The 24,762-nt window shown below is 43.2% G+C and overlaps 1 protein-coding gene and 2 long non-coding RNA genes across 14 annotated transcripts in view; 2 read left to right on the forward strand and 1 right to left on the reverse strand.

Annotated features, from left to right (window-relative positions):
• On the forward strand, positions 1-20,462 carry LOC121070830. 6 transcript variants are annotated; one of them, XR_005820253.1, is made up of 12 exons: positions 1-206; positions 1,833-1,881; positions 3,747-3,870; positions 4,122-4,311; positions 5,155-5,297; positions 6,761-6,871; positions 9,280-9,373; positions 9,907-10,038; positions 11,596-12,053; positions 12,165-12,242; positions 16,131-16,315; positions 20,140-20,462. It is a non-coding gene; the product is annotated as an uncharacterized LOC121070830 (long non-coding RNA). The 6 variants fall into 6 exon arrangements; XR_005820252.1 differs by having other exon boundaries at positions 9,280-10,042; XR_005820250.1 differs by having other exon boundaries at positions 9,280-10,038.
• Positions 16,136-21,081, reverse strand: MYOD1 (myogenic differentiation 1). The gene is made up of 3 exons (XM_040558527.1): positions 20,335-21,081; positions 18,759-18,837; positions 16,136-18,130 (listed from the first exon to the last, which is right to left on the reverse strand). The coding sequence occupies exons 1-3, from the start codon at positions 20,893-20,895 to the stop codon at positions 17,880-17,882; spliced, it is 891 nt and encodes a 296-aa protein (XP_040414461.1). The 5' UTR covers positions 20,896-21,081; the 3' UTR covers positions 16,136-17,879.
• The window catches only part of LOC121070829, a 22,771-nt gene continuing 18,794 nt past the window's right edge, over positions 20,786-24,762 (forward strand). Inside the window, exons 1-5 of one of the 7 annotated variants that reach the window (XR_005820245.1) lie at positions 20,786-20,885; positions 23,076-23,211; positions 23,588-23,679; positions 23,868-23,957; positions 24,630-24,724. This is a non-coding gene — a long non-coding RNA (uncharacterized LOC121070829). Of the gene's footprint in view, positions 20,886-21,360; positions 23,212-23,587; positions 23,680-23,867; positions 23,958-24,629; positions 24,725-24,762 lie in introns of those variants that run through there. The other 6 variants (XR_005820246.1, XR_005820247.1, XR_005820248.1 and 3 more) reach the window with 6 other exon arrangements.

Consider the following 24,762-nt stretch of genomic DNA (forward strand, 5'->3'; position numbering starts at 1 on the left):
GCCGGGTCCTAGCGCCGGGGGAAGGTTTCACGCCTGCGGGAGGGCTGGGCTCTGCCCCGCGAGGGAAGGCGGGGGGGAGGTGGCTGCGTGGAAGGGCGGTGAGAGAAGCACGTGGTTCCGTGTCAGCATCGCGGGAGGAGTGGGCTCGCTGTGGGCGAGCTGGCAATACAGCGAGTGGGTGAGCTGGAGCAGCGTCTGATTGCAGGGTATGCCTTGAGGAATCGTAGAGTCATTAAAGCTAGAAAAGATCTTCGAGATCATCTGGTCCAACCCAGTGTGCAGAACAGCGTGATGTTTGACAGGAGAGGACAGGCTGGGGCCAGGGAAGTGATTGTTCCCCTGTACTCGGCTCTGGTGAGGCCGCACCTCCAGTGCTGTGTTCAGTTTTGGGCCCCTCGCTACAAGAAGGACGTGGAGGTGCTCGAGCGAGTCCAGAGAAGGGCAGTGAAGCTGGTGAGGGGTCTTACGAGGAGCGGCTGAGGGAGCTGGGATTGTTTAGTCTGGAGAAGAGGAGGCTCAGGGGCAACCTTATTGCTCTCTACAGGTACCTTAAAGGAGGCTGTAGTGAGGTGGGGGTTGGTCTGTTCTCCCACGTGCCCGGTGACAGGACGAGGGGGAATGGGCTAAAGTTGCACCAGGGGAGGTTTAGGTTGGATATTAGGAAGAACTTCTTTACTGAAAGGGTTGTTAGGCATTGGAATGGGCTGCCCAGGGAAGTGGTTGAGTCACCATCCCTGGAGGTCTTTAAAAGATGTTTAGATGTAGAGCTTAGTGATATGGTTTAGTGGAGGACTTGTTAGTGTTAGGTCAGAGGTTGGACTGGGTGATCTTGGAGGTCTCTTCCAACCTAGACGATTCTGTGATTCTGTGAACACGGTTAGGTTGGGCCTCAAAGGGAGGTGGAGGTTTGGACATGCTGGAAAAGCAGTAAAGAGCAAGTGAAGGGCTGCTACTGAGCAGGTGGTGTGGTCGGGTTGGCGAGGAGAGGCATATGGCTCAGGCTGCCAAGGAGCATTGCATGTGTTTGGGGTGCAGGGAAGAAAACATTGCAGCAGTTGCAGCAGGATGTAGGAAAGAGGCTTAAAGGACAGATTTGCTAGTAAAAATGGTAACAGATTGGTCTTGAGCCTGGTGGGGTAGAAGGAAGCCTAGGAGCTGGGTGCTGTGTGACTTGTGGGAAAAAGGAGGACGATAAGGCAATAGGGAGCACGTTACTGCTATTGGCAGTGAAACTGAAAAGGGAAAGTGAGGCTAAGCCAAGGCAACGCTGTACTTAACTACCTTAAGACAGTGATAAAATCTCTTAAAAGTTACCAGCTACCTGAGCATTGGGTTGAGTAGAGAAAGACTGGTGGTATAGGGAGAAACGTGAGAATCACAAGCACAGAAAAGTTATCTAAAAGGCTTGCGAATTGCCAGAAAGAAGGCAAAAAGTGAGAAGAGAGCAGGTCTGTAAACGTGAGCCCGAAGTTAAGAAAGGAAAAGGGAATGATAACTCATTGACAAGAAAAACAAAATCACAATGTGATTTTATAATTGCCCTAAGTTACTATCTTTCCCAGATAGATAGGTCTAGGGATCAATGGGGACACATGGTAGGGCAGACTCAGAGAGTTACAGAGGTTAACCCAGGAGGGAGGATCTGTGCGTCCCAGGCCGGTGGCACATCCACAGCTGTAGAGGCTCTTTTCCAGCTCATTAGCTCTTGCCTTCCATGCCACTTTATCCCCCATCAGTGATTCCTCTTCAGGAATTTCAGTACGGAGATCTCAGGCAACTGTGCGGATGAAAGGGATTTCTTGCAGCTTCTGTCGCTTCATTTTCCCTTCTAGCCTGGGTGTCTGTTGGAGGCTGGTCCAGGACCTTAGAAGTGACCTGAAGGTACGTGTTAAAACATGGAAGGTTTGCTTAAAGGCAGTTGTCATGGGCTCAGGTGGAGAGGCCACGCTGAAGTGACCTGTGAGGTTTCTTTGAAGATACAAAGGCTGTAATTGGGAAAGGAGAGCTGGCAGCCACCAAGAGCTGCCTACTGCAAAAGGTCCGTGAGCAGGCTCCAAATCAGAGATTAACGGGTGAGGGGGAGCTGAGGGATCTGGAGCAATATAGCCACCAAAATGAGAAGCTGTCTTAGAAATATAAATTGGAAAAATAAGTTTATACATTATTTTGATGTGGAAAAGGAAAAGAGAACATCATTTTCCGAGTTTTTATTGAAGTTTAAGGGGGACACTATTAGAAAATAAGATCTTTATTAAATAAGGTACATAGCAGAAAGTATCTACCTACTAAAATGCAAAGAATGCTTTGCACTGAAGATTATAGTATGATTTTAACTTAATTAATTAGTGACAGTTGATATTATCAACTAGGTAGTAGTTGATTTATATAAAACGAATGTTTTAATTCAGTCCAGTAGGTGCTGTGTATCATCAAAGTTTTGATTTAAGCCTTCCCTGTAGTGATATAAAATTCTGGTTTTGTGTAAAATAAATAAATAAATAAATAAATCCTTTTAAAATGGAAATATTTGAACTACAATAGATAAAGCAAACCTAATTGTTTTCAAAGATATTCCAATTTAGGGGCAAAATTTTTCCATAGAGGTTCATTTAATCTCAAACTGTATAGCAGCACTTCTGCCCCTCTAGTTCCACTGAAAAATATCCATGTTACAACCATTTCTTATTTTGGCTCAAACCACAAGTCTGTCTTCAGCTGCTGGGATGCTGAAGGGTCTCCCCTTACTCTGCAGTGATTTTTCAGGTTTTAGTGAGATTCTATAATCCACTGTGTACATGGGATGAACATCTGTATAATTTTGTCACAGTCAGGCATGTACATGTTCAGTGTTTTCAGTTTCAAAATAGCAGTCTGTCTCCTCTGTGCGTTCAGCCCTGCGTTATAGACAATACAGTAATTTGTAGAAGCGGGATCATGCGTTTGATCACCTATACAGCTCCACTGACAGCAGTGAAGTTAACGAATGAATGAAATGAACGGAAGAGTAGAAGTTTAGATCCCTTGTCAATGACTTGAGAGCAGTCCTCTTTGTACCTCCCTGATGGGCATCTTCTCCACCCAGGAAAGAGAAGTTAAACAGGGAGGTCTTCATATGAAGCTGGATGTGCGTGTCCAGGAATTATCTAGCTTTTCCCTGATAACTCTTGTCATTTTAAGTTAAATTAATAGTTACATTACTAACTTTTACTTGCCAAAAGGAACTAACAAAGTTTTAAGAGTGCTGGGAGACCTGAGCGGGAGGCACAGATTTGGTAGATTGTTCAAATATTTCACAGTCTGGAAAAGGATTCTGGTAAAGCAGCAGCAGGTAATGTTATCAGAAATTCTCAAAATGCGTTAAAAGATGTTGGCCTTGGAATTACATTTTATTTCCCAAGTTGATTCTGGTGAGGGATTTTGATGATCTGCCTTGAGCTGTGGCTGACCAAAGCCTGGCTAAAGGAGGGGGAAAAAAAAGCTGTGGAGTGTAGAAAGGTTTTTCAGTGTCGGAGCCTTCTGAGAGGCCAGAGTTGCACAGCTGCTACCCAGGAGAGTATAGATGCAGTTCGCGCAGTCCTATTAAAGTCATTTGGAGTGCCTACAACCTTTGCTGTTCTTCTAAATCAACACTTTTAGTGGTGATAGTAGAAATATAGCTTTGAGACATCAGTCTGTTTTATTTTTTAAACTCCTGCGTAACAGAAAAAAAGAATCAGTGCTCTTGCTAATTTTATCCTTTGTGTTAGGTCACCCCACTGCCTCCTGTGTTCTGACGACACAGGAAGAGTAAGTCCTTCTTTCGCCTCTGTGTCTGGTGTCCTGGCATCACCTATGCTTCAGCATCTGCAGGGTAACAGTATACAATGAAAGGTAGGTTGTCTTTCAGACAAAAGCCTAAATTCTGTCCACAAGGAAAAACCTAGCTTGTAGGTTTGTGTGCTATTCATTTCTAAATCCCGTGCTCTCTACTTAGTGCTTTAGTTGAGAAGCTCACTGATTTCTAATCTGAACTCCAAGGGATTTTTCCTCTCATTTTAGGGGGTGGGGCATGACTGAGCATACGTTCCCTAATATACGTAAACTTAATAACCTTTGAACGTTTTTTTTCTTTTCGTATGAAGTCATTTTACCACTTAAGGAAGATGCTGGATTCATAGATCAACATCACAGAGTGTTGTATAGGCACGGAAAGCACACAAGGAAGCTTTGCTTTATGCTTCAGTGCTTTGCTAGTATAACTAGAGCACCTCATTCTGCACATCTCTTTAGCCTCTTCGTTCACTGAGGTACCCAACAAGGAGACCAACAATGGTAACTACTAATGAAGCACTAGCTCCTTAAATTCAAGCCTGCTGAGTCTGAGCACATCAGCCAGTTTATATTCAAACAAAAGGGTTCTTACAAAACTTCTTGACCATTCTAAGAAAAGCAAAAAAAATAGAGATGGAAAAGAGACATTTAGAAAACTTGTGACTTTATGTGCATCTCTGAATACAGTTGGAGAGCACATTTAAAATGTTTTAAAGCTGGAGGAGGCTGAGAGGGAGAGATTTGTTTGTAAGAGTTGTAATCTCAAAACAAAAGGCAGACAGGGCTGGAATACCGGTTTTGTAATGCTCGAACGCTATAATTCAATCTGTGCTGTTTTGTATTAAATTCATGACAACTCAACAGTATTTCTATGCAGTTCTTCATCAGTTCTAGATTACATCATGCTGTGAATTGCTCTATCTGTTAATATTGATCCTTGTAAATCATTTGGTTTGAGGTCTTCAAATGTAAAGCTGTGATGTACTTAAACATGCAATGTACTCGCTCTGTCCTTGAAACTCATTTAAAAACAAACAAAGCTGCACTTGCAGAGATGATATTACTTTTCTGAAAGGTTAGATTTACCCCTTTGGACGGTCAATAGTTGGATGAAAGTGTTCCATGGAAAGAATGAGAATGAAGCAGAAAATAATTGATTGGTGCTTGATGTTGACTGAGGGGGCCGTAGAGGTGCTGCATGCCTGAAGGACTGTGTAGCACAAAGCCCAGTTCAAGGAAGTCATGCTGCTTTTAGGGAGAGTAGCCATGGGAATAGAAGCTGGATGGATCGAGTGCTAGTTCCTGTATACTTATCAAGCTATTTTTTTCTCCCTAATTACCTAGGTTTTGCTTGAATATGGACTTCATATTCATCCATGTTCTTCAAGTGTTGCATGGCTTTGCTGTGAGATGAGAAATGTTTGCTGCGCTCTGCCTGCTGGATTGCATTTTGTTCTCCATCCGTTTGTCCTGGGCTGTGTTTGATTGTGAGTGAAGGTTGGCTTTGTTTTGCAGACCCCTTTAGGATCCTTTAGAAAGAGTGCCAGCGTAGAAACGTCAGCAGTGCATGGATGGATATCAAACTATGAGATAAATGGAAATCGCTCTGGGAAAAAAATGAAAGTAATGTTGTCTTATGTTAGAGATTGTCATTGGTCTTTCCTCATATCGTTAACTCAGAGAAACTCCCACCTGAATCCACTTGGTTATGGGAGGTGAAACCGAGTAAATACGATTGGGATTGCGCACACAAACGAGGAGCATTCTGTTGCTTATAAAAGGGCTCAGATGGTTTCCAGACTCTGTTTCTCATAGGGAAAGAGAAGACTGCTTCTTCCTTCCTGGCAAGAAGGGCAGCAAGTGCTGCAAATGGCTGTCTTAACACCCAACACCTGCTTGAATCCAGCACGTAGCTGGACTGGGCCAGGCCCTGTGCTTCTCTTGAAGCATACAGGTTGATCAGAAATGGTATCCTTTTCTAGATGTACTTTAGTCAAGGCTGTAGTGAAAGTGTCACGATTTATCTTTGATGAGCATTCCCCAAAACAGAAATGATTGTTCCTCAAGAAATCAAGGGAAAATCTACTTTAAGTAACTGAAATAAGGCATACAGTTTTGCTGATGTGTCGCTTTGTTACAAAGTGTATTTCTGTGAAGGGTATAGATTTGTCTCTGTCTTTGTCTTGCTGATCTAGGCGAGATCCAGCAAAACAAGCTGCTGGTGACAAGGGAAATTCAACTTACAATATTGGAAGATTCATGTCAGCGCATAACGAAAACATGCTTATGGAAGCTGCTAAATACGTGTTACTAGGAGCTGAGTGAAGTAATCCTGAAGGCTCTAAATTTACATGTCTAAAAGAGTAAATACACGCACATAGAGCTGATCAATGTAGCTCCTACCATGTACTACAGCTAGAGTTTCAGAAGTGGCTAGTGATTTGGCTTTATTTTATTTATAGGTGATCTGTTCTGGAGAGTCATCAAAGGTCCTTGCCTTTCTGAGATTGGCCTAGCCAGCTTTTTCTGAAAATGAAACTCTGCTAATGTTGTAGTGACGTTTTTAAAATCTCAGCTAATTTGCAGGTGCATGAACACACAGCAACAGACACGATCCCATAGATACAGACATACATATTTCACGTATAGAATTTACAGAATACAGAACAGGAGCTGCTAGTCTTTTCTTGAACAAGGTGTGCAGTTCTCAGTGCCTCAAGTATATCTTTTTCATTTAACCACCAAAAAAATAAATTAGGGTCTCTTTCTGACTGAAGAGGAGAGAACATGCTGCATTTTACACAAAACGTATGCTTGTCTGTCAGCTGACAATTTCTCTAATACATCAAAATGATTAGATCATTTCTTTCTGTTTTTTTTTTTTTAATTGAAATGAGAGCTTTACTTTTGTTGAATGATTCACTTCCCACAACTGTTATTATTTCTCCAGCCTACCCTGAGTTTACAGCACTGACTGAAATGTTCTCAGATGAGCAGGTGGGAAAACGGCCTGTAAATCTTCATCTTTATAAATGGTTTGTAAAACTTTTGGTGTTGAAAGGTAAGAATAGATGAAATAAATCTTAACAATGCTGACTCAAATGTTTAAAGCATTGCTTAAATCCCTTGATTAACCCAGCTTCTCAATATTTGACATGAATCAATAACTCTGAGATGTCTTTGCTGTTCTCTAGCTTTGTAAATATTTATGTGGCCAGTCCCGTGAAATATGATGCTTAATCCTGTTAAAGTAATTCTTTGTGTGCTGCATATGAAGAGATATAAAGTATAATAGTTCCAGTCATGCTAGTTAAATAATTGGCACTAAGGATGAAATCTGCTGCATTTCTTTAGTAAATAACCAGGATTTATACAATTCAACTGTGAGTGAATGGAAAGCAAAATCCGCCTTCTGTCACAAATCTCTGGCCAGCTGCTGGGGATGCAGATTGCCTGATTTTGGCTTGTTCCTGAGCCAAATAGTAGGCTTTTGTTCCAGTTAAGTGAGGTGCTGAGAGCTAGATCAGTGCTAATAGTGAACGGATGGCACCTCTATTAGCTTGTCCTCAGCCTTCCCTTGTTGGGATGTGCTGTAATTGTGCACTCCAGGGAGCAGGAGGATGCTCTGTCCATAGTTTCCAGGACCTGGGAAAGCCTTCTCTAGGAACGATGGTGCAAAAGGGTTGTACCAGCCCTACAGATTGTGGCTGAGATATTCCTGCTAATACACGAGATCTGCAGTAGGCCTGTATTTAAATGGTTTGGCTTATGAAGCACAGTGGCATGCTTGTTCCTAAGACACTGTGCATTTAGTCATTGTTTACTGATTCAGTCTGATTCATCTGTGGATTCTGCCAGGCTTTGCGGTTGTACTCCTTGCCTCTAGGTATTCCAGAAATAAAAGGGGCTGAGGAATAACAAGGAAGCTTAGAAAGATCACGGTGGCATAAGATGCTCAGAGTTGGCCACCAAGAATTCAGAAGTGGATCTTCCTTAGATGGGCTCTGTTCTTGTGTCACTGTGGATCTTTCTGTGCCTCTAGGATGGATGCATATCCTACAAGAGCTCCTGCAGGAGCATACTTAGGGGTTTCCTGTGAAAGGATGGGAGAAAAAGGGTACCCAGTATGCATAAAATCCATAAGATGGGCCTTCCTTCTGTGGAATTTTTCAGACTAATTACAGATAAAATATATTCCTATGGGTTCTTTTAGGACTGTTCTCTAGCTTACAGGCATCCTACCTAATAAAATGTGGAGAAAAAGATGGTATTTGATGTATTTAGAAGTAGTTTAGCTTTTTATTTGCTTTCTCGCTGTAATTCCCTTAAGAGCCCTTCAGCAGATGAAGAGATCTCCATGCAGACGTGCTACAGTGGTGCTGCACTTCTGCAGCCCAGTTTGACCACCACGTAAGCCAAGCAAATAAATGTATGCTCAAAAGAACAGCACATCCCAGAAAAGGTGATGTGGGAATTCAATGAAATTACTGCCAGTTTTTCTGAGTGTACGTTTATATGGTCACTGGGGGGGGGGGGGGGTGTTTGACTATATATAGCTACATACAATACTGGTTGGGATAAAACCCAGATGATTGCATTTGGATTGTTAACAGATTCTTCTTCAGCTTCATTTCCATGTTAGGTTACGTTGCTTGTCCTATCAACTATTTCTCCCCCATCCCAAGCAAAGACTGAGTAGGAGCTGCAGAATGTGTCTTGTGTTTAGGGAGGTATTTAGAGGTACTTTGGAAGAAAAAATGATGTTTATGCATTAAGGCTTGCATTTTCAGCCATGCATGTCAAAGGTCCAGGAGGTCTGAAGAACATTTAGTCAAATTGGAAATCAGGCTAGACATGGTCTATCAAAACAACAAGTAAAATTTGTAGCAGTGAAAATATGAAACTAATTAACTTGGTTAAAAAAAAAGTCTTTTAATTAACTCTGACCAATAAATGTTAGTCTGTAGAGAGCAAGTTAACAAGTACATAAATAGTGATGGGGAAAAATTAATAAATTATCCTTATGTACCTAGACATCTGCTCAACCAACCAAGATTTCTAAAGGGTCAGCTGCATGTCTGGAAATGTAGCCACTGGTGTCTTAAATAGAAGACATGGAAGTAGACATGGGTTTTGATATATTTTTTTTTTTTTAACTTCTACATTGCGTGATGTACCAAAAAAAACCACAACCACCAAAACACAAGAAAGCAAATAAAAAAATCCCACCACATGAAAGCCACAGGTAATGCTGATGATCGTGAAGTGCTTGAAGATCACGTGTCTTCAGTCACCACAAAGCAAAGATGTGTCAAAAGTATGTTGCTTCAGCTGCAAAACAAATGTGCAGGAATCACTACATACCTATCAGGTATGAGGATTAAATGAATTGATCAGCCTTTTCTGTCTTTTTAATAATAATCATTTGTATTTAAAAGAGGGAATAACGTTTTGTCATCCACATCTAAGGAACAGCTTTTTTTGTCATTCATGGGGAGCAGAACTCAGAATTCTTATTGCAAAAAGAGACCAGAGAGCAGATGAGGCGAAATGACATATTCAGGTAAAACATGAGCCACCAGCTCACAACAAGCAAGTTCAGTGCAGTGACAGTCCTCCTGCTCTTCCCTAGGGACTGGGCAGAACTGCTCAAGAAGGAGTAGATGGAAACAGCTGCCAATAGATGAGTTCTGGAAAGGATTCAAGCCACAGTACTTGCTGCGGCTTGGGAGTTTGTGATGGGCAGAGCTTACTGAATGACTGGTATCTATGATTTTGGACTGGACAGCTATCAGTCAGTTCTTAGATATGGGACCCAGAAAAAATATTGCGGAACAAAGCCATGTATAGGGCATTCTCTGATATCTTTGTAATTTTAAAGTGAGAAAGGAAAGTACATCTCTAACCGCAGAGCTCTAGAACAGGTTTATCTAGCTTCAAGTGGAAAATCATGATCCTTCCTGCTCATAGACGGAAGAGACCTGAGGTCCATAGAATCTTGGTTCTACTTGTACATGGACAATTCACTAGGTTGCATTTAGCTAGCAGGAGCTTGCATTTTATTTTTTTTTAACCTAAATATCTTTCTCATGACAGAAGACAGCAAGAGAGATGTTGAAGAACTGAGCCTTGATGTCATTTCCTCAGAGTTCGTACCAGGCAGAGCTGACAGCAGACCAGCGCCTTCCTCTTCCACGCCCAGGCTGAAGTCAAAGGCCCGTAATGCTTGTGAGTGAGTTTTGTCTTTTATTTATATATATGTATGTATGTATGTATATAGTAATTATCACCATATTGATAAACACTCTTTGGAACTGGTCTGATGGCAGGGGTAGGAACAGGAGTTGGCCTGTTAGTACCTCAGCACTTCTGTTTCCAACCAACCTAAAACAAAAAAAAAATAGCCGCACAAACCACTACATCTTATTTCTCAGAGAAGCCCTATGGAAAGAGGCTTCTTTAAGCTGTGGTTGCACATAGTACTAAAGATAAAAGAACACTGCTAATGTATTTTTCACGAATGTGCCTATGCTGTAATTCATTCACTCAAAACAATGGTTTCTCTTGACCTTGAGATTGATTGAACAGGTGGCAAAAAGGTAAGTTTAGGAAATTCAGTGACGCAATGCCAATAACTTTGTCATCTTGCATATTTTCTAGCATACTGTGAAGAATAAATAAATGGCAAAAGCTAAAGTGTCCTTGGCAAACAAACAAACAAAATAGTACCCTGTGATATTTTTACCTTTGCTTCCCCTCACCACACACAGTTTACGCCCACAGAGCTTGAAATATTAACCCAGCATGTTAATTTATTTCTTCCAGAGTTGCCCTGGCCATTGGATTTAACATCTCTTGGAAGTACTTCAAACCAAATAGCTGGCTCCATCTCTAGCTTTGTTAATTAGGCACATTACTTTGTTGCTTTTTTCATATCGTTTAATGTAATTGGCATTTGTGCAGCTTTCTAAAGGCATGTTTGGGCCTACATTTTGTGCAGCTGGCTCTAAACTGCAAGCTATTTCAAGTGTCTAGTTCTCTAGAAGACCGCCTTCGAGAGCATGGAGCATCTGTGTTGAGCGCATACCATGCTTCCTTTCCAAAACGAAGGAAATGATTAGTGTGACACATGTTCTTCCTTGTATACGTTTGTATTTCTATGGCATTATGTTTGTAATGGGAGCATTAGCCGGCCTGTTTGAAGAACAGGACTCCATCTACAAGCTGTTGTGTAAATGCTTAGCTATAATACAGTCTTTATCCTAGCCACCTTTATTCAGCTCACAGGGATACTTTGCCATATAGACATAAACGGCTGTGATTCTTCACATAGAAGTGAATCTTTGCAAGCCATGAATTTGGCCTCGCTGTGATAAATCCTACAGATAAGGGTGCCAACGCAGTGTCAGTTGCCAGTAAAACCGATGAAGGCAGGAATTCAGTACATTCTTCGATTGTTGTGGTGTGAAATGCTGTACCTGAATTGAAGAAGTGATTTATATAAAAGTTTAGGAAGAAAATATATATGTATGCACTGAAGAAATCATCTAGTTCCTCTTTTTCATAGAAATGCTGCCCTCTAGCGGTCTGAAAAAAAAAAGCAAAAGTTGCTTATTAATTGCAATAATATAATTTCCACTCATGTGGCAGCAAGTAGGAATAAAATTATGCCTGTTAGAATAAAAGACACATGGATTGTCTGAGTTGCAGCCTTGGGAAACCCACAAGTAGCATAAGGCAAAGTAAAGAAAGTTGTAACAACAAGGCATTGCTTTACTTGTACAGGCCTGCTGACTCTCTTCTGTGAACAACCAACTGAAAATGAAAAGTCTTTCTCACAAATGGCAGGATTGTAATGTTGCCACACGGTGCTAGTCGAAACCACCTATTTCAAACAGAACCACATGTGAGGAAACGTTCATGAGCTGAACGCACAGGTCTCACAGGACATCTGTTCCCAAATGTGATGGATCATCTCCTAAAAAAAAACAAAAACAAAAAAACCATCCTGGCTCGCAGTCAGTCAGACACAGGGCACTGCACACAGCGGTCGTCAGTGAACCAAGAGGACCCTTATATCCTCCCAGAACGTGAAGCTAAGCCACAGGGTAAAATAAAAGTCAATCAGGTTTTGTCTTTCAGATACATCAGCCAAGTGCATTCGTTTGAGGATTCAGAAGTAAAGCATCCATGTGAAGGAAAGGAATGTTTTATGGCCAAGGTGTAAGGTAGATGATCTTTAGGTATGTCACCTCTACACTTGCTAATGTTTTCCTCGCGTAGTTTGAGTTGTTCTGTCCAAATATTATGTAAGACTGTTTCTCAGCTTGTTCTGTTCTACACCTGCATTTTAGGTGGAGGTGACTGTGAATGCCGAGGTTTGTGTACCACTGAGGACCAGAGGACCATGGCATTGCAAGCCCTGCCGTCTGGTAAGTAAGCTGTCTCCCCCAGCACCATTTCTAACAGCTCAGGCCATACCCAAAGGAAAATAGACTGATTTCCCCAGATTTGTGCATCAATAAAAAAACGAACAAACTGCTATTCCTTCCAATTGCCTTCTGTTTTTTCAAGAAGGCTCTTTGGTAGCAAAGTGCTTGGCATTTCCCTGGTGTATGGGGCTCCAGGTGGTGACTGAAGACAGTAAATATTTTTGCCGTTTCTCCGCCAATTGATTTTCCGTTATGAAAAGATGAGAAAACAGAACATTCAACTCACCAAGAGTAGACTTCACAAAGAAATGCAGTCTGCAAATTATCCAGCAGATGCCGCTGTTGGACAAATAAATAGCTCAAGGTCAGTTCAGGCTGCCAAGGGAGAAGTGATGTTTCAGAGGGTTTCCACAGTTGCAGGTTTTTATCCAGCACCTCCCGCTCTGGTCCCTTAAGACTGGGAGACCCATTTTACAACCATGCACTTGTGACATTAGCTGACTGTGCTGAGACCCAGACTTCTGAATGAATCTGACTCCAAGCAAAAAAAAAAAAAAAAAAAAAAAAAACCAACAACAAAAAACCACCCTTTATACCGATCACAACCTCACTGAAGTAGGTTATTAGTTTTTTGTCCTAATTTTAAATGCATTTTCATATAAATAGTGGAAAGCTTCACTTCATACTCAGTATTTGCCTGCCTACTGATGAATATGGGGTTATTCCTTGAGTCTTATATAAAATACCATACTTGATTATGTTGTTAAGACCCATACAGTAAATAAGTTACTGAAGTTCCTAATTCCTGATGGGACCTGGGTGGGAAGGGACAATGCAGGGGCTCTCCTGTATTACACTAAGGCTCATTCTGTCCCTTGTTAGCCCTGAAATCTCAAATATTGAGTGGTGAGCCACTAGTCTCTACTCAGTGTCATTCCCAGCTGTGCAACAAACTTTTTGAGAAGGGAGCTGCATAGACCAAGGAGAGGAAGTCATGGCTGTGCAACAGATTTACTGAAAAACATGGTTTGAAAGGCTGAGGCAGGGCTAGCGGAGAAGCAGTAGTAAGTAGTGCTTAGTGAGGGACTCAGGTATACCTCTCAAGATGATCTCTGGGATGTTTGGCATTGGGCCTACTATTTCCATACCGCACTCTCACAGGCTGAATGCAGCGTTGCTGTCAGAGATGCGCACTCCAATAGTAGGAAGACAATTTTGCACACTGCTAGCGAAGCCGACTGCTGAATGGAAGTTATGCAAAATGACCTTCATACCATCTCCTGCTGTCGCAGGCTCTGTCAGCCACGCGTTTTGGAAACGTTGAAGATTTTCAACGTTATTAGGAGGATAGTTTCTGTTTTCTGTTTTTCAAGATAGGGTGAGCTTGTAAAGCCTGTGGTTACGCTCTGGGCATCAGCGTATCCCAAGCCGTTGTGATAGAAATGGGTCAGTAAGCTGAGCACAGGCAAGGGCACACGGCAGGGGGATAGTGCATGGCTTTGTGCTGCTACGTGGGTACTCTCCCAGGCAGTACTATGTGCAGCAGCTTGAAACTAGTCCCACTGAAGTCGGAAGCTCAGCCACTGATTTCAAGGAACAAATTAATAATTTTAATCAAGAGGGAAATAATTTAATTTAACATGCAGGTGGTATCTTGTTTGCTTCTGTGTTTTGCCTTTGGATATGGTTCTTCTGGTGATGATAATATTGCTTTTACGAGTGAAATGAGCAGGTTTTGCACTTTCAAGTATCTCTGCAAAATGTGAACTGTAAAATGCAAACTGTTTTTCCTTCCACATTCAGTAAGGTCTGATATAAGGTCTTTATCTTGTGCTCAAAATGACAAGTCATTTTAAAAGAGCAGCATCTGGTACAAAACTGCCAATTTAATATTGCTTTATTACTATTGGATACAGATAATAAAATCTTTTAAAAGGAAAAATATACCAGCAGTAGTTAATATTTTTCTTACAGCTAAAATTGAATTTTTAGTTTGTGAATATTTCTGTAGTGGTCTCAATGATAATTTGGGAAAGGGTGTATAATAACATTGTTATTTAAAAAAAAAAAAAGGCAATTTTATTGCACTTTTTTTGTTATGTGGAATACTGAAAATAGAAAAAAGTTCCCTTTATTTTTGTATATTTGTAAATGTCCTGATGAAATTTCAAAACCAAAGCACTTAGCATACATAATTAACGTACACATTTATGCCCTTTCTCTTTATCCATTGCAACAGTTTGAATAAGTTTGAGTAAGATAAACCAATAATGCTGGTTTCATCATGCAGCTTCAGCAGAGCTTTCTGAAGCTACCAAATCAAACCAAACGTTGCTAAGATACACACTTATCTTCATGTTCAAGAGCAGCTAATTTTCTTTAATTGGTAGTAGTTATCTGACTTTCTGGAGGTAGCCTTCTGTAGGAAGCATCAAACAGTTCTAAAACCTTCAGTGAAAAGTTTCACACCTACAATGGGTCTGGCTCTGACTTGCCTTGTCAAGGCAGCTTGAGAAGATGAAGGGTCTGGTTTGCAGTGCTCCTCAGTTTTCCCTAAGCTCTGCATGTCAGTGCCATTGGCCAGATTCAGATTTTTTTCAATCTTCATCCTGCAGAATATTGACTCGGAACCCATAGGCTATAAATCAATGGTTTCAGACTGTTGGTGTGTGTCTGTAGTGCACCCTGGTGTGTTTCTGTAGACCCAGCTAGACTGCAGTTTGCCTTGCAGGGTGATCCCTAAATGCGTTTTCAGGAGCCCAATTTAAGAACCAAAGTCTGCAAACGCTGGGTCAGCCTTATCTGTTCCTCAGCTCTGCTTATGTTCCTTGTCACGGTTGGAACTGAAACAAAGCTCAGAATCCAGTTTTTTTCCAACTTTGAAATGTTTGCACATGGACGGGGTTGTACTTCCGTCAGCAACATGCCATCCTCTTGATGCACAAATGAGGAGAGTAATTTCAGGCATTTATTTTAAAAATACCGCCTTAGAAATAGACGGGCAAAAATTGCACAGGGTGTATATTTTTCTTATTTAAGTTGAAAAATAAATATAGCTGTAATCTAAGTGTGTATTTATCAGCATCGATGCCCTTTGGTCTTGCTCCTGTGGACTTCTCTGACTGACATCAGTGGGAAAAAGATGGGTTCTGCACAGTAAATCTATGAATATTTTTTTCATCTTTATCCATCCATCTATTTTGGGATGTGCTAAATGCCTGCTCTCTGTTGTAACATTAACATCAGTATGTGGAAACTTGGGTTGCTAAAATAAATCACTGAAATGCAATATACATGACTTCACGTGGAACTGCATGTACATTGTTGGGCACAAGCACCCTGCGCCCGTTGTGCCGTGCCAGCTGTACAGCGGGGTGCTTCCTATTGTGTCCTATAGAAGCGGGGTCTCAAAGTGAGACGGGCAGCTTTGTGCTGCCAGTTTATATAAATAGTCTTTTTAGTCCCTGAGCCGGCAAAAGTATTTCTTGGTTGCCATTATCGTGATTGTGAATTTGAATCCATGATGCTTTTACCAGGCTCGGAGTACGAGGATGACAAGGTCGTGGTATTTCTCACAAGTATTTTTTTCATTGTGCGCCTGTTTGTTTGCTGGAGGCAATGAAATTGTTATAATTTATATGTGAAGTACTGATTTGTGGGGCTCTAGCAGTGTTTCTTTAGTTTTGTGAGTTAAAGGTAGTGGCTTTGATCAAAATAGCACGGGGCATTTTTCTCACCTTAGCAGAGGCACTCCTGATTCATGACAGTATGAATGAGCACACCCGCAAGTTCATTTCCTTTTTATATTTAAGGGAAAAATGAAGGTAAATAAGAGGGGGAAAAGGGGTAAGCTCAACACTTACAACCTGGACTGTTTTCTGCCCACAGCAAAGTCAATGGGACACCTTTACAGAGCTGGACGTTGATGAAGGTGTAGAGGGGACAGCCCTGCCTCAGAGTCCCCTCCGATCTGCACAGTGGTCCCGTGCCTCAGAGCACCAGTTTGTCATCCACCATGGTCACCACACACAATGAGGGAGCTGATGAGCTGTTCCCCTCTTCCTGCTTAAGAGGTAAGAGCTGCACAAATTCCCTCTGTAATAATCACCTAAGTATTTAGAGCTGCTGCTATCTCGTTGTTTGTTTGTTTGTTTTACTGTGAAGTTTAAACAAAAGCCATAAATCACAGGGATATGACAAGGAACAGGTTGTTGAATATGGACTGTAGCTGCTGGTTATTCTTGTCTGAATGTACAGATATGCTCTGATGGTTACTTATCAATGACAATCTGCTCCAGGCTTAACCCTGAGCAGGGCAAGCTTGCAAGGTTACACATGTATACTGAATGAAACATACCCCACCGGTAATTTTTAGCGAGGCTCTAAACAAGAAATAAATCCCTGGAGTAGTGTTGCCAGAGATGCATAAAGTTCAAATCCAAATTAAAACTGCCTTTCTTTGGCCTAAATTCTGACCTGAACTTGAGGAAAACTGTGATCTATATTTTGAACTTTATGACAGAAAATCACTTGAAATTAAATTCTAATAACATGGTACAAACACTTGAAAATTAAAACTTGAATGGAAAAATCTGAACATATATCTCGGTGTGTAGTACCTGGTCTTGCAAAATATGGTCACAAGACCTTAACTTATGGTAGCTGCAGTGGACGTTGAAGAATCTGAGTTACTGAGACTTGTAGCTCTGATACAGCTTGGTAAGCTCAAGTCCTACAATGTAATTGTAAACTTGGGGGGGAAGAGAAATATGCTTATTTACTTCACAAATCTATTTTGTAAAGACTATCAACGTGTAAGACTTGGTTTAGAAATTGCTAAGATACGTGAAGAAGGTAGACCCCTGTTCAGCAATGCCGTTACACAAAGTAATTGAAAGTAGTGCAGCTGAAGCATGTTCTTGATTTCATTGCTGAATCAGAGCCTGTATCTTCTTCCTGCCAAGGCAGCGATCTTAACACCACTCCTAAATGCACTAGTAATTCTAGAAGCTCTAATGAAAGTCAAGGTAACGCCATAGATTTTATAAATAAGGGTCTTTATTTAGAATACTGTTGAAAACATTCTTGGCAACCACATTGTATAAATATATAAAGTTAAAGTTTGGCACAACAAACCAAGCAACATTAAATATTTTTTCCTTTTTTTGTTTTGTTTTTAGTCTTTTGTTTTTTTTCCTTTTCCTTTTTTTTTTTTTTTTTCCAAAGCAACTCTTATTTACAATTATACAAAATGTTTTACAAAAAATGGTCCACAACCTTATTTTGGCCAGAACAAGGGGTAATAGGAAGGATCTGTCATGCCACTGCTGTTGTAGATTTCTGTTTTCCTCCACATTCAAGAGCCAGGTTCCTATTCTCCAAAGCCCAGATAAAAACGTTGGCCATTTTATGGTATACAATTTTATCTCTAGATATATTAAATAACTTTAGTTTAACAACCAATAAATAACTAGGTGTATCTTGATGTAATACAGGTTTGAAAAGTTATATAAGAAATTTTGCATGATACTTTAAAACTGGAACAAGTCTTGAAGTCTTTTCAGTCTTAGAAGGCAGGTCTCAGAGCTTGGCAGAATGGAGCAATTTCTTTTCAGTGCAGTCCAGCTGGACCTGCCTTTATAGCACTTGGTAGATAGGGTTGCTGCTGCTGCTATCCTGGGGAAGAGGGGTGCAGTTGGTGGGGGAAGGAACTTGGGCTCCGCTATCATTCAGGCTTGCTCCTTCTTGGGGGGAACAGGGACTGCCTTCAGCAACAGTTTCAGCTGGAGGCAGTATGGGACACGTGGAGTTATCTGTGGAAATCCTCTCCACAATGCTTGAGAGGCAATCAAGGCTGGAAACAACAGAACTCTTCCCATGCTTTGGATCTAAGGACAAACAAAGATAAGATCAATTTATCCAATGAGTACTGTATGTCAGTAGGATGTAGTTCTTTCATAAAACCCCAGCAAGTGGCTGAAAGTACTCATTTGTGAGCATATAAAGATTCAAAGGAAATGAGTATCAACTAAGGATGCCAATTATCACAAAAGAAATTGTAATTTGCAAAATGGAAGAGAGCTAAGCAAAATATGCGACTTTTCGGGGAGGGTGGATCCAGGGATTCACTTCAGCACATAAAAAGGGAATGGAAAATTGGAATTCCATCAACAATTTCTCTAATTTGGATCAGTGATATCTGGTTAGAACAGTCTTCATGCAAAACATGGTTAAAGACTGAAGATTAATTGCAGAGAGGAATGCATTTTTATCCAGATGTTACATTTACAAAGTAGGAAATGCAGCTATAACATATCCCTATACTTGCAAATACATCTAGAGGTAATCCAGTGCTTCTACTAGCATCAGCAGCTCGCTGGCTGAAAAGGCAGGTTCCTTCTTCAGCCCAGCTGGGGTCAGCTAAATGACCAGGGACGGAGAAGGCACAGGGGAGGCTGCTGCATTGGCTGTCCCTGTCGCCGTGTTTCTCACACTGCCGTTACAGCAGATACTCACCATTTGGTGATTCTGTGTAGTAGCTACTGTCATAGCTGTTTCTTCTACGAGAGCTGCAAGGAGGCCCGCTGTACTCCATCTGGAAAGGAGAACAATCTGAGTGAGATCACTGGTTGGGGGACAGCTTATTCCTCAAATCCCAAGAACTATCTATTTTGTATTTCAGTCCCCAATTTTCAGCCCCCTAACACTCGAGTCCTGGCTAAAATGCTATCAAGTTTGTGTCTTAGAATGAGGCAGATCTTAACTTGCAAAAAAAAAAAATCACCCCAAAGTATTTTGTGTGGCACAGCTGTTCCAAAAGGAAAATTACCAGGAAAATTACCACTGTTGTTACAACTAATGCTGTAGTTTTACCAAGGAGATGAGGTTTTCCAACATTCTCACCTGTTATTGCCCTGTACCTACATTCATTTTACGATAGGGAGTCCAAGCGAGGAACCAATCTTTTTTTTTTTTTTTTGATTTATTTTTTGAAGACTTTTCCAAACATGAGTTCCTCTTAAAAAGCCTTTAGTCTGTCTTTGTCCCTTTTGATTTCCTTTAGTCTCTCTTCCCAGTTCCATTTTGTACAGAAAAGCCCCTAGTCCTGGACCAATATATTTGTTTTCCATACTTTAATCTACCATGAAAAGAAAATAAAAGGCGGTATTTGTAGGAGGGGTCGTTTGTGTAAATCTTGTCTCCCATCTGCCAACTATCTCAGTCCCATATATTCAGCTCAGAGATGATTATCCTCACCAAAAAATAGAAAATCATCTCAAGTCTTAAAGTGCCCTTGTGATCCCATCCCAGGCAGCTGTCCCGCATGCCAGGCACCACATCCCACCACCCCTGCGTCAGAGCACGGAGTCCAAGCCTATAGCCTCAGTGAAGAGATTAGGTGGTGAGACAGCCTCTCTGGAACCCTTCTCCCCTCCCGGTAATGAAAGAACAGGACTGAAAGGCTGGGGTCTTTTTTCTATTGCTGGGCAATGTCTTTGGAGAGGTGAAGTGAGAGGAGAAATGGAGAACCTTTTTCATAAAGGTCAAGAAAGACAACAACCGTTGCTTAGACTGTCCTGTTATCATGACGAATGGCAGAAAACAAAACCCAGACTCTTTATCAGTTCCCCTGTGAGTTTTCCCCTGTAATTACCATGACCAAAGGGGACCTTCCTTGCTGCTGCCCCTCGCAGTACTGACACAGCAGAGGAGGAGAAGGAGATGCCCCAGGAGCTTTGAAGCATGAGGAGGGCTCGGACCTCACTGAGTTCCCAGGTACCCATCCCAGACTGCTTCCCTGAGAGCTCCCCCAGCACACAGGGAAACCTGCCTAACTTCTCCCAGGGTTTTTTTTTCCCTGGGAAAGGCATGTAACAGATTTTTCTTCTTTTCCTAGAGAGCCTGGCATGGGGACCCTGTTGCCCTTTCCTGCTGGAGTTCAAGGCAGGAGAAGGGACCTCATCTTCTGCCCAGGGAGGATGTAAGCCAGCAGCTATGGGAAGGGCAGGAGGAGGTGACTCGCCCCACACAGGTTTGGGCTGATGGAGGTCGAGGGGCCTCTGTGACAGGGCGTCTTCCCTGGGGCACTCACCATGCCGTCGGAGCAGTTGGAGCGGGGGCTGGAGGCGTCCGACTCCCCGCTGTAGTGCTCCAGCACCGGGTAGTAAACGTCCTCCTGCTCCCGCAGCAGTGCCTGCAGGCTCTCGATGTAGCGGATGGCGTTGCGCAGGATCTCCACCTTGGGCAGGCGCTGGTTGGGGTTGGTGGAGGTGCAGCGCTTGAGGGTCTCGAAGGCCTCGTTGACCTTGCTGAGCCGCCGCCTCTCCCTCATGGTGGCAGCCTTACGGCGGTCGGCATTGGTGGTCTTCCTCTTGCAAGCCTTGCATGCCCACAGCAGGCAGCGGCCAGCCTGGTGGTGCCCGCTGGGCGCCCGGACGTGCTCCTCCTCGTGCGGGTGCCCGTGGTGGTGCCCGTGGTGGTGCGGGTGCTCCTCGGGCTTCAGCAGGCCCCCCACGTGCACCAGCCGGGGGTCCAGGTCCTCAAAGAAATGCATGTCCGACGTGTTGAAGCACGGGTCATCATAGAAATCGTCGGCGGCCGCGAAGGAGCAGAGGGAGCCCTCCGTCATCTCCATGGGGCCCAGTAAGTCCATGGGGGTGGCGGAGAGGGGGCAACACGGGGGGTCGGGGACAGCGGGGGGCTCCGTGCAGGCTGCTGAGCGGTGGAGACCCTTGCACCCTCTCACCAGCGCTGGCTGCTGCTGTCGCCACCGCCGACCCCCTCCCCAGCCGCACCGCTCCGGGAGCGCCGCTCGGGGCCCTATTTATGCCGGAGCCCCCGGCGGGACGGGGCGGGGCGGGGCGGGGAGGGGGCCGTGGACGCCGGAGCCCCCGCGGAGCCCCGGCCCCTGCGTGTGGGGGGGCCCCGGCAGCCGCAGGTGCCGCCCGCTCCGCTCTTCTCCACTGTCCGCCCCGCGGCCGCCGGGCGGCGAGGAGCCGGCACCCGCGGCGCTGTGGAGAGCCGGGGGCGGCCGCCCGGGGGCGCCGAGCCGGGCCGGAGGCGGCGGCGCCGCGACATGGCCGCTTGAGGGGGTGCGGGGGCACGGAGCGGGCCGGGGGGCGCCGGGACAGGGGCAGGGTGCGGTGATCCGCACGCCGCCCCGACAGCCCAGGGAGGGCATCGCCGCCCCGTCCCGCGGCGAGGAGGGTAAAAGTGCCCGGCAGGAGGAGCGGATGTGGCCGGGACCCGCTGAGGCGCGGTGGCCGTGTGCTCGGGGAGCCCCTGCCCGCCGCTGGCCCAGGTACGGATCCAGGATGCGCGCTGAGGGCGCCGTGTTGGGCTGCCGTGTCAGCACCTGGCTCCTCACACACGAGCTCAGCCGCTTAACTTTGCGTTTCAGGTTCCTCTGAGCTTCTGCTCACCTTTCTTCTGAAGCCGCTGCAGAGGTTGGCTTCCCCTCGCGAGGCAGCAGGCTGCCGCACGTGTAGTTGTGCTGTGACCGGATCGCTCCTGCGGTAAGTTTGTTGTTTTAGGCAGCTAACAGTGGCGAAGTTTGGACCTTGGAAAAACGGTATGGTTTTGGTAAGGTCTCTCAAGGCTGCTGGGGCCTGTTTTGGGCATAGGGCTGGAGCTGAGAAGTCTGGTTCTTTTTCCGATACGGAAGTACTTCAGCAGTTTAACTGCGCGATTTCAGTAACTTGATGATATTAAACTAGTTATGGATTTTTTTAAAGTACCATGGGCTAAAATCTCTATTCTGCAGTTATAAATGCTGGTGAAACTCCAGCTCATTTAAAATCAAAGGCAAGGCTCTGTTTTCAGTAAGGCAAGGGGCTGAGAAAATCTGAAAAAGTAGAAAACACTGACTGGTGATCTAGTCACAGTCCCTGTGCCTGTGACTTCTCAAATGGGCTGTCATCATGGCAGATTCTTTTGTTGTTATATGATTCAGTTTTTGCTAAAATTTCCAGTCCGCAGCTCCCATTTTCTACTTACTTATTTGTCTTCAAATACAGACAAAGATAAGAACTGTTAGGCACATTCTGTCATTACCCCGAAGATTTTTTTTTAGGTAGATGTTTTGGACTCTGTACAAGTTTGTTCTTTCACTCTATCCAGTGCTGAAAAATGATAGGTCCCAAGGAGATCAGCTATTGACCACCCTTACTCATTTAGAAGTGTATCTCCCAGCTGTTCTGAGAGGCAGAGTAGCAAGCTTGTGGAAACACTGCTGTTATTATAGAGGTTCTTTGATCCGGAGGGAATGAACAGATTTTTTTTTTTAATCTTTACTGAACAGCTAAAAGTGAAAATAATTTGTATTCAAAATAATGCTATGCATACAGTAACAGAAAAAGTATAAATGAGAAATAGTTTTATGGTGTAATGCTGAACGTGTACTTTGGAATATCAAGGCTTGGTGCTGGCCATGTGACCTACTCAAAACACACAAACTCTTTGCAGATCATTAGTTTAATTTGTGGAAAAGGTAATTTTCCTAATACTTACCTCATGCTGTAGCATATTCTGCCACTGTAAGTGTGCTTCTAGGTTATATTTGATCCCAAAAAAAAAGCATTGTGGGACTTGGTTAATTTGGGCAAAGTTGTAACAAATGGCTGGACTTGGACAAGCGATACAAGCGAGACTGTCTTTAACTGCCCACGAACATGCTTAAGTGCATGAATTCACTTAAGTGAAAAAGTCAGGAGGAAGCCATGAGCAGCTGGTGAACTCTGCTCGGGGTGGTCTTCCAGTGAAGCTCCCTTTGAAGACTTATCTCATGCTGCTGCCACCAAAACTCACATTCACTTTCCAGTATTTTGCCCACAGACACGTTTGTCCAGAAAGATGTTGCCTTCTGTGGTATGTCTCAAAGAAGTCCTTGCAAAAACACAAAATCCTGAGCTGCTCTTCTCAATTTTGTGTGGCCATAGTGGAGCAGGACAGCATGTTCTCCACAGAGACTGTAAGTTAATTCCTTGCTCTGAGAGTAGGCAGCAGCAAGCTCCCTTTCCCTACAACCATAGGTAGTGCTTATGGCACTGTTTAGAAATATGCTGTTGTCAACACCTGTTTGGAAGCCTCTGGTTGTAACTCATAATTTCAAGTAAAGATAAGGTCTCTCTAGAGCTTCCAATTTAGATGCAGTTATATAGGGTACTGATGGCTATTCCGAGCAGTGCAGGTTGTGTGTTTGGGTGATTTGGACATTGCTTTGCAAGTACAGATACAGAGTGTGTATATAAACAAACAATCTGCTGAGGAAGAAAACCTGTATAGTTACTTTAAACCTTGTTGCCCCTATACCTGTTCCACATTCATCCTTCATCTCCGTTTCTCAGGATATGGTTGAAATGAAGATGAGAAAGCAGAGGCAGATTGTACATCCTATGCTACAAAGCATGGAGAGGCTCATCCTATTCACAACTGACAGGTATTGCTGACAAACTCACTCAGATGATATTCATAGGTAGATGTGCCTCATAGCACAAGCAACATGTAGACAAGAAAAACTTCAGCTGCCTACAGTTACTGATTTCCTCGTTGTTTCTTTTTCTGAGGATAAACTGGGAAAATAGCTGATTATGAGTTTACCTAAAATTAACAGAATTGTCTTTTCAGGCAGAGGGTTCAGAAGGTATTTTGGAAGAGGGAGAGAAAAAGGCCTGAAGTCTGAAAATGTGCTGGTAACATTTGGCTGCAGAGGTGAAGGTGAGAGTCTTTTAGAAACACACATGGCACTATTTCAGGGAAAAAGGAGCAGCAAGTAAGTCCTGCATTGAAAAGTTGGCTTTTTGTTGTGGTAAAATTCATTTAAGCTGTTAACTGCTGGAAGCTGTGCCTACACTGTAGAAAGGTAACAGCTCTTAAAGGAGAAGCCTGTTGTAGAAGTCAGCCAAGCATTGCCTGTACTACTTGTTTTTATTTGGCACTAGTTTATAATTCAACTAGCAGTTTTGCTCAACTCATATTAAGTGAGCTATATTTTAATACTGAGAAGGATGGATTCCATTGCTCTTATTCATGTTGAGTAGTAGTCAGTGGAACTAATTGTTGAATAAGGTATGCTCAGCGTGAGAGTGGGTGTTGGAATCCAGCCCAGATGGAAATATCTTTTAAATTACTGATGTATTCAAGAGCAGCCATCCCCAACAGACAAATCCAGCATGTTCCTAACAGTGATTCCTCCCCAACCACCCCTCCCCCTGAAAAGCTAAATCATTATTAACAGAAAGGTTGAGAAAGCATCAGCATTGTAATTGTCTATGCTGTGTTACAACTCTACCATAAATGAAGTGGGCTAATGCAGTTCTACAGAAATGGGTACTTAACTGCAGCTGTGCATCAAAGTCAAGAGTGTTCTGACCATGTTTCATTGTGCAGTGTTCTTACCTTAATACAGTCTTCTAGCATTCATGTCATTCTGTGGTCTACTGTTTTCGTCTTTGAAGTCACCTGTGCAACTTCCTCCACAGCAGGTAAGTACTGGTACTGTGTTGTGTTTGTATGCAAAAAT

Source organism: Cygnus olor, chromosome 5 (assembly GCF_009769625.2).
Source record: "Cygnus olor isolate bCygOlo1 chromosome 5, bCygOlo1.pri.v2, whole genome shotgun sequence".
In the NCBI taxonomy this organism is placed as follows: Eukaryota; Metazoa; Chordata; class Aves; order Anseriformes; family Anatidae; genus Cygnus; species Cygnus olor.

Bases quoted from the DNA above. Each gene is read 5' to 3' on its own strand.
- MYOD1 (XM_040558527.1), bottom strand. From the start codon at position 20,895: ATGGACTTACTGGGCCCCATGGAGATGACGGAGGGCTCCCTCTGCTCC. The intron at 18,838-20,334 runs GTGAGTGCCCCA...TCTCCTTTCCAG, and splicing joins CCAACTGCTCCGACGGCATG to ATGGAGTACAGCGGGCCTCC. The intron at 18,131-18,758 runs GTGAGTATCTGC...GTTTGTCCTTAG, and splicing joins CTACACAGAATCACCAAATG to ATCCAAAGCATGGGAAGAGT.